Consider the following 8,904-nt stretch of genomic DNA (forward strand, 5'->3'; position numbering starts at 1 on the left):
GTTTAATGACCAAGGTATTAATATGTGAATGGCCAAGTCAGTAGCCTACTTAGAAAGGTATGAATGCAATTATGTAAGTTCCTGTTCTTGGATTCGATAACTGAAAACATTTAAGCTTTAACACACATTTTAATTTAGTTGCTAAAACTTTCCACAGATCCTCCTTCAACCTGACGTGAAATAATTCACCATAGAGTATTTTGCCTTGTTAATTAAAAAAAACTTGCTGAGAGTTAAGTGAGAATTAAAGGTTAACTTAAGAGCATTACGCAATTTTCACCATCATCATTACCTGAGAGACATTTACAGGCACGTGCTTAAAAATGTAAGTTTTTTTTTTCCTATTACATCGTTAAACATCCAAAGGAAAAGAGAGCCGCCGTCTGAGGCAAAAAGGTGGAAAGTGAGATGCTCACAGTCGTAGCCAGAGGGCGGTGGCATGTCTCTCTCTCTGCGTAAACGGAGACTGTGGCTGAATGGAGAGAGCGCACGGAGAGGAGAGGAGAGGAGAGGAGAGCGAACAGCAGCGCGGCTGACACAACCGACCAGTCATTTCTTCCACCTCACTTTCAACCGGCTGCAGCTTTACTCACAGACCCTGGAACTATATCAGCTTTACATCCACACTTGGCTTCGGACTTCATCAGTAGATCTTGTGCTGGAGAAGCGGAGGGGGATCCTTATTTCCCCTCAACACCTCCACATTGGACGGAGGAGTTGTGTGTGTTTGTGCGCGATCCGCCGTGTCTCCTCTGTAATGGACAAAAGTGGACCGAGGAGAGAAGTACTACGGAGGGGTTCGAGTCTGCTGAGAATGTGCGCCACGCCGGGGATCCTAGTTCTCTTGGTGCTTACACGCGCAGGAGTCGCTCAGGGTAAGGCATCAAGAGCGTCTTTTATAACTGCACCTTCCCACGTTAAAAAAAAGGCACCAACATTCAGCTGCGTTTTAACTGTGGCAGAAGTAGCTTGACGCATCTGATAGTTGTGTTTATCTGAGTTGATGCCGATGTGTCCGTCAGCATCGAGGCTAGAGGCGCATTTGAGTTGGAGCGTTCCCCCCTCTGTGTTAGAAGGATTCCTTTAAACCTACTTTTTGCGAAAGAAATCGGAAATATCTGAAGAATTTAGTTAAATATTTCTGAGTGATCGTTTTTGCGCTTGGTAACTGTTTTAATAAATAAAAATAAACAGACTAATACACTTGCAACTTAAGCAGAAACTCTGAAGACAGCGTTAGGGATTCACGCTCAGGCCACTGATGTAATTTAGGAGCACTTTGCAAAAATAAAAAAAATGCAATGCTTTAGTGCCCCGTTTTGGAAACTGATCCAGAGTGGGCTTTAAGCTGGAGGACACCCGTCAAAAAGCTTCTAGGCAATTAAAGATCTCACACTCTGCTGGACAGCTCTCTGCTGAGAGATCAACCGTAAATGCTATAAGATCAGAGCAGTTTACCGTACTTACATGCTTACATTTGATTATATCCTCCAAAATAGCTCTTGTATATGTTAGGATTGGGAAATGATGAGTCCACCTGATACACCCCCAAATGTACCAGGGGATAAACGGGATATTGAGGTGAAACTTCATCCAATACGGCTGTTGGTAATTGGTAAATAGACTTTCTTCTATTTAGTTATTTAATTTTTATCTGCAGGAAGTGGGAAATTGTATTTTTTACTTAGCTAAATACTACTTTAAACAAACTGCCTTATTAATCTCATTTGTCTTGTCAAATGCTGGCCTTTGCCTTCACTGATCTAATGTCCTGCTCTAGTATGACTATAATATTCCACTTGAAAAGCTGTTAACAGAAAAGCACACAGTAATTTACCCTGTCCGCTACAGGATGCAGTCCATAAATTGGTATTGACATTACAAATTGGCCGAGGGCTTTTGTGCTGCATTTGGGAAGTAATTGGACATGATGTTGTCGCTACCTTTCTCTTGTTGCCTGGAGTTAGTTGTTACAGCAACTAACTCCAGTATTCATTAGAGTAATTCTTCAATGGTTTGCAGTCAAATCAATAGGTTGCAAATAAGGGACACAATTTGAGCAGGTGGGAGGGATAGCATCCCTACAACATTGTTCAGTTTAAATTGACATCTTTTCAAGGAAGCGGATAAGTTGGAATAAAAGCTGTGCTTTGATGCATTCCTCTTGTAGCTCCAGGTTTTATTCTTTTGTCTCCCCACTATGTTTCTACCTTGCCAGTTATGTTTGTGTGTCTGTTCCAAGCAACTCACAAAGTGTCTCTGAAGCTGTTTCTTTTTGAGCACTAGTTAGCTTTTCTACTCACAAACAACCTAACTGTTGGGAGGGGGTTGTTTTCTATAGATTACTCTTTTTTTCTTGACGCATTGTTGCAAAACTACTCACAGGTTTAGAATACAAATGTTGCAAATACAAATATTTATTTTCATCCTATATCACTAAGTACCTTATGCCTCTCAATCTTAATCATCTTTACATCTGAAACTTTTCCAGAATTTGCACTTGAATATCGATTTGCACTGCCGACTGTTTATATTTGCACTGCCGACTGTTTATTCACAGTACCAATTGTTTACATATACATTTGCAATAACCTACTTTAACTGTAATATGCAATTACCTTCCACTGCACTTTAATTTAGATAGCTTCTGTCCAAACTTTATTTATTCGTTTTATAGTAAAATCCATCTGTATATTATGCTATTGTACATAACAGTAAAAACACTTTTTATAGTAATATCCACCTGTATATTATATTAGGTACATATCCAGCTGTAAATTTAGTTCATAACACTAGTTATCTATATATTATATTGATCTATTAGTAAGATTCTGTTTATAATGGTATTCATCTCTATACTTATTCAGTAGAAACCCATGTCCTGTATTTATGGAACCATTATTTATCCTGCTCTTGCTCCTATTGCACTTCTGGTTAGACCTAAACTGCATTGCGTTGCCTTGTTCCTGTACCTGTGTAATGACAATAATCTTATGGTTAGGATGATGGTGTTTGTAAAAATTACTCTGGCAATGGTGTCGATTAAAATCCAGTGATAAAGCAGGCGACCTTCAGTTAGTATTCCTTTTTTTTTTTGTTTCAAATACGTAAGGTTTATTAAGAGCATTAATGTACAAACAGTACTCGATTTGAGGGGGGATGAGGGGGGGTGGCATCCCCCTTGTTAAAAAAATCTTAAAAATCATTCCCCTTCTTGAATGACCATCCCCCCATACCATCTTAAGTGACACTGTATTAGTGAATGTGTAAAATTTATACTCTATATTAACAGTAATGCTAATGATATTTTTCTTGCAACATTTGGCGGGCTGAGGACTTACAAGTAGCCTGAGTAAAATAAATAAAATCAAAGAAGTGTCCTACCATGACTATGAAGCTGATCACTGTGGCAAATTTGTCCTCTGCATTTGTCTCTAACTATGTGGGAGCAGTGATAGCCATGCCAGTCCTGGGACTGACAGCAGTTCTACTGGAAGGTAGAACTGAACAGCGTACCTGACAAGTAACAACAATACAATGCATATTGCTTTAGGTTAATAGACTATATTAATTAGGCTATGTATGCTTTTTTTTTTTTACAGCTAGATTAGTGTGTACAAATACTTTAAGGTCAGTTTCATCTAATACCATCATTTCATTTTATGTCTTAATGAATGTAATGATTTTATTGCACTGTAGACATATTCCTGATTCATGCTCTCCTTTAAACACACAAGGGAAGGAGGAGTGCTAGTTTAGATCCATTCAGGGCAGCTTCAGTGCATGTAACTACTTTCTGACCAAGCCCGTCCCACAAGTCGTTGAGCTATTATAAAGCCATTAGCTGAGCGCATTTGTATTTGATCGAGGGTGAATGGGTGTAACTGTACTTAACAATTATACAAGTCATTCTTGTATATCATTATGGGAAAAATGCAGAGTAGACATATTCCATGATTAATTTCATATGTGGTAATTTGGAAAACCCTTTGGTGTACTGTGGTATTGCACATCCAATTATATTTCAAACTGTGATGTGATTTGTTGTGTTTCTTTTTTGTTTAAATTTCCTAGAAACAATTTCCTAAATGAACATCTATTTTCAGATGTAAAAGACAATTAATATAACTACTTCCACTTTTTTTTTTTTTTACACCTTATCTCTATTTTACTAAGCAGTTTGGTTTTTCACTCATAATGAAAAATAATATGCTCAGTGGCTGCTTGATGCACTACTGAGATGAAGTTTGCAGTCTCTGAGTATATAGCAATTGTATGCCTCAAAAGAAGAAGTATAGCTTTATTGTTATTTTACATTTAGTCATATTTTAAGGATTAAATTGAGTTTCTTTAGACAACATCTTTTTTGTGAGGGGGATGTTCGTAAGATATATTTAACATATATTGCTTAATTGCTTAATTAGTGTCTGCTAATATTAGTGAAAACAAATGCACAATAGTTACTAGACTATTGTAATTTTTTTTAACATTTAAAATACAGCCAGAAAAAAAAATATCTACAAAAGTAGTAGCCTCCATTAAAGTAATTACTTTAATGGAGGCTACTACTTTTGTAGATATTTTTTTTTCTGGCTAGATTTTTTTTCCATCAAATTACTAAAAAGATTTGTAATATCAGTCTTACTTGGATCCATGGTACAGTATTCCCAAAAACCTTTTAAATAGGCTTGTTTCCTCAGCTTCGAATAGAAAATACTGTAGCTGCTGTCAGGCGGCAGTACCCTTAAGATTTATGGAAACAAAATTGTCAAGACGATTAACATGAACATCACCAGAGAGGTGGGTGGTAAGATCGTACCAAAACAATTTGGTTCCTATTTTTTTCCCAGTGTTTATGATTTCTGTTGGAAATTAATGAAGAAAATGAGTTGGGGGAAAAAAATGGGAAAGACAGAGAAAAATGTTACATTATTTCTTCACTAGTTGTTTGGTTTATTTAGAAAACACATTAGAAAGAGAGTCTAGCTGCAGACCTGCAATGTCAGGACGCTTCATTGCAGACACGCACTTTGAGGTGTCCTGGGTGTCAAAACTGGAAGTTTACTTAAGCATTTCAAAGTAAAAGCGTAATAAAATAAAAGCTAGTGAACTGGCAATATTTTACATTTCTGTGTTTATTTCCTGGTGCTTCACAATAGAAATATTTTTGTCTATTCATGTGTTTAATGATTTATATTTAATATCTCTCAAGTTCAACTGGATAAGGTTAAAAAAGGCAAGAAAATATTAAATAAATAAATATTCTTTTATAACGGCATCTCTAAGTGTGTTTATTTTTTTTAACACTGTTTGTACTATATTCTTACCTTTGCTGTTGGACCACAGATTTTCCGATGGAGGGTGTGTGATTTCAAATTAACTTAGCTTTGTGAACTCACAGTGGTTTACCTAATACCTAGATATATGGCCAAAATAGTCAATAACTTCTTTTTCTTTTGTTTCCCATGACATCGAAGAAAACAGACAGGAAAAAAAACATTCAATTGTCTATTTTATTTTATTGGAAGTGTTTCTACTGTCGAAACAGCAGATTCCACTGCATGAATTGCAGTGTTTAACTTTTGTCTAAGTTACAGCGGGAGTCACATTGAAACATATAGATAATGTTGTAATAAGTTAAAGAAAATCACCCCAAAACTGTGATGAAACACAGTGTTCTTGGTCTTTAAATGGGGAAAAGGCACATTTAAGTGAACACTCACCTCAAGCACTCACCTCGAAAAAGAATTATTCTAATAAAATCCGGCAGCACATATGTGCTATGTGCTATTCGTAAAGGCTTAGACTACAATGATACTTTCCAATCACTGGAAATTTTTAGATTGATATTTGCAATTTTTCTTCAGTTTAAGTTCCTATTAAGGGTAATTGCCAATTTGAAATGCAGATCCCTAAAATGTATTAATAAGGGGTAGAAACTTCTTTACCTTCTTTTTGGGTCTAGTACTTGCTGATCTGTAAATTACAGATTTCAAAAACACACAAAGCAAGTTTTTCTTGGACTATTGCAGGGATGTGTAAATGTTGTTCATATCCCAAAATTCCTGTTCATCAGCTGAATACATTCATTAATCCAATATTAATATATTTCTTTGACCACAGAGACCTTTTAGTATGTATTTGTACCAATAAACCAGATATTTGAAGAACATGTTGAAGCTTATCGAGTTCTGAACAACAGTGATGATGCAGAGTTGTGCTGAAAGTCTTTGAAGTTGGTGTTTGTTTTTGAACTTGGCAGTTTAGAGACTTTCTCAGAGAACTCCTGTGGAGTGTGTACTTATGTGTGCGTTTTAATGTGTACATGTCTATGAACTTGGCACTATCACTGCGTCCCACAGAGCTTGCAGGGTGTTTTTGGCATTGATTTCTATGTATGTGCACACATTCAGCATTTTGATTCTGCCAGGGCTCCCATGCTGTCCCCTATTATGCTTTTATCCTGTCCCATGTTGTAGTTTATCCATGCAGGGTTCAGTGCTTGTAGGAGGGGACAGCTGGAAGTTATTGGAACTAAATAGGACACTATGATTGGCTATACTGCCCCAGCTAGCATAATGCAATTGGTCAAGCAGGTTTTATGTACTAAATTTGATGGCGGTTCTCTATCAGAGGGAGGAAGGTCTGATGGAGTAAGGAAGGTAGAACTCACTGGGTGGCTCAAATGGGCTTTGATCACTCCACTAGGGCTTGACAAGCTTACTGCCTCTAACTCACACAAATACACTCCCCCCATGGCCATGTCCACACACACACACACACACACACACACACACACACACACACACACACACACACACACACACACACACACACACACACCACACNCACACACACACATCCATCACATCCCACATTATGCACAGCAAGATATTTCTCTTGTAAAACAATGCAACATTTTGTCCAAATTGTCTGTACTGTGTGAGCATGCTTTGTATGTGTGCTGAGTGTGCGTGGAAAGGGTTCACGAGAGTGTGTCAAAGGAAGTCTTTGACTGTGTCTGAAGCTCTTTTTCTGCAGAGGACCCTCCTGTTGTGAGCTAGAGACCAGTGATGGCAGATTTTCCTTGCCTTTCCTGTCCTTTAAAAATATTCTTTTCTTGTTAATTCATCCATGAATTTAATAGATTTGCAAATTACGTGTGTCCAGTGGTGGGACATCTTTTCTACTTGCCATTTCACTTCCACATCTATATTCTTTTCATCCTGTCATTCTTTGGCTGCTTCAGACATTCATGACCTCTCTTCTTGACTCCTGACCTTACTTATTCATTTGCTGCGATTAATGACAGGTTTTTGGGTTTAGAGACACAAGCTGTTCAGAGTGTACCATTAATTTTTGATATTAGTACATGGGTAGCCGAGAGTCAGAACTTGATATTATGTGTTGTGGTATAAAAAGCGTGTTTCTTAAGAAGATAAATACACAGTGTAAAAGGTGTCTTCTCAAAATACTGCATCAACAAACTGGGGCACTCCACTTGTACTTTACCAGATGTCTCATTCTCCTCTGGGGTAACATCAAGGAACAAATATAAGAATGCATCCCTATGTGAGTCTGAGTGCGCTTGTTTTTCTTGAAATGAAAAAAGAAAAACAGCGAGAAAAAGATTCAAATGTCCTGAAAGTGATCCTCATCTTTTGCTGTTGGGCATAATCCCTTCTAGGATTTCATGTAAAGATCTGGAATTATGAATTTTTCATGGCCTGTGTAACTGAAGGCCTCCTTTCATGCTCTCATTTCCAGGCTTTTTGTTGTAGTTTAGCTATGTGCATTTGTGCATGTGGGGTTGTGACAGTGAGGAAATGCCATTTGTTTCCAATCAATGTCCTACTGTATAGTTCCCACTGGTCCCTTGCGGTCTGGCAGTGAAAGAGATATGAGTCTATTTAAGCATTTCTATCTTAACCGTGAGGGTTCTTTTATAACATGTAAGATATGTTGTTTGATCACAGACTGGTATAGAATGGCTACACGACATTTTATTCAAATTATCACATTATGAAGTACAATATGCCTGGATTAGAAACTGTATCATAGAGAGCAAAAATTTGAACTATGTGAATTTATGTCACAAAATACCAGTCTGCTTTTTTTTTTGCTTAGTATCCATCAGCTCCCTACCCCACACATGTCACTTGAGCCCATTTCTCTGTCTGGCTTGGTTTCTTCATATTCTGGCCTGCTTTATTCTTTCCCATTTGCTTTCTGTAACATCCATTTTGCCTTTTAATATTCAACTCTTTTTTTAAAAGGATTTCCTACCCTTGTTGTTCATTCACACAACCCTGTCTCCTTTCTCTATAGATGTAGATTTATACTGTTTACTTTGAGTGTGTGCAAAACAGTGTTCACATTGTTCTCATATTGTGATTTTGCTTTTTGCACGCATGTGTTTGGTAATAGAAACTCATCATTCAGCCAGAAGGAGGGAACATGCCTACATAAACACAGGTTAAATGCAGACAGACTGAAATAAAAACGGTCGGAAAGAAGGAGGGTAGACAGGTAGAGAAATTAAGCTGCATCCCATGCCAGCTGCTCTCCATTGAAATCTCACCCTTTACATTTGCTGTGAGTGCTTGCTTTCGCCCACAGTCGGCTGCTTAGGGTTTTCATGGTCTATATATTCTTTTTATTTGATCTTGTAAAACCTGCAGTAAAAAGCTTGAGAGTGTTTATTTGCTTCAAAAACAACAGGGAGCAAGCTGCACATTTGGGAGTCTTATGATTATAAAAGGCCCTTTTTTCCTCCATTTGTGAAAATAACAACTTCTGCTGCCACAGTTTAATCCTGTGCCTGCCTCTGACATCTTTTATTTGACTTCAAGCCAAAGATCGCACCTGGTGTGGCTCTGTTTTTTTCTCTCTCTTTAAATTCAA

At 37.5% G+C, this 8,904-nt stretch overlaps 1 protein-coding gene across 1 annotated transcript in view; it reads left to right on the forward strand.

Moving 5' to 3' along the window:
* The first annotated feature begins 439 nt into the window (after positions 1–439).
* The window catches only part of LOC107084435 (netrin receptor UNC5C-like), a 233,701-nt gene continuing 225,236 nt past the window's right edge, over positions 440–8,904 (forward strand). The window contains exon 1 of the mRNA XM_015374274.1: positions 440–875. Within this exon, the coding sequence (XP_015229760.1) occupies positions 440–875 (436 nt within the window). The remainder of the gene's footprint in view (positions 876–8,904) is intronic.

The sequence above is a fragment of the Cyprinodon variegatus genome, unplaced genomic scaffold (assembly GCF_000732505.1).
Source record: "Cyprinodon variegatus isolate N-32 unplaced genomic scaffold, C_variegatus-1.0 Scaffold100, whole genome shotgun sequence".
NCBI lineage: Eukaryota > Metazoa > Chordata > Actinopteri > Cyprinodontiformes > Cyprinodontidae > Cyprinodon > Cyprinodon variegatus.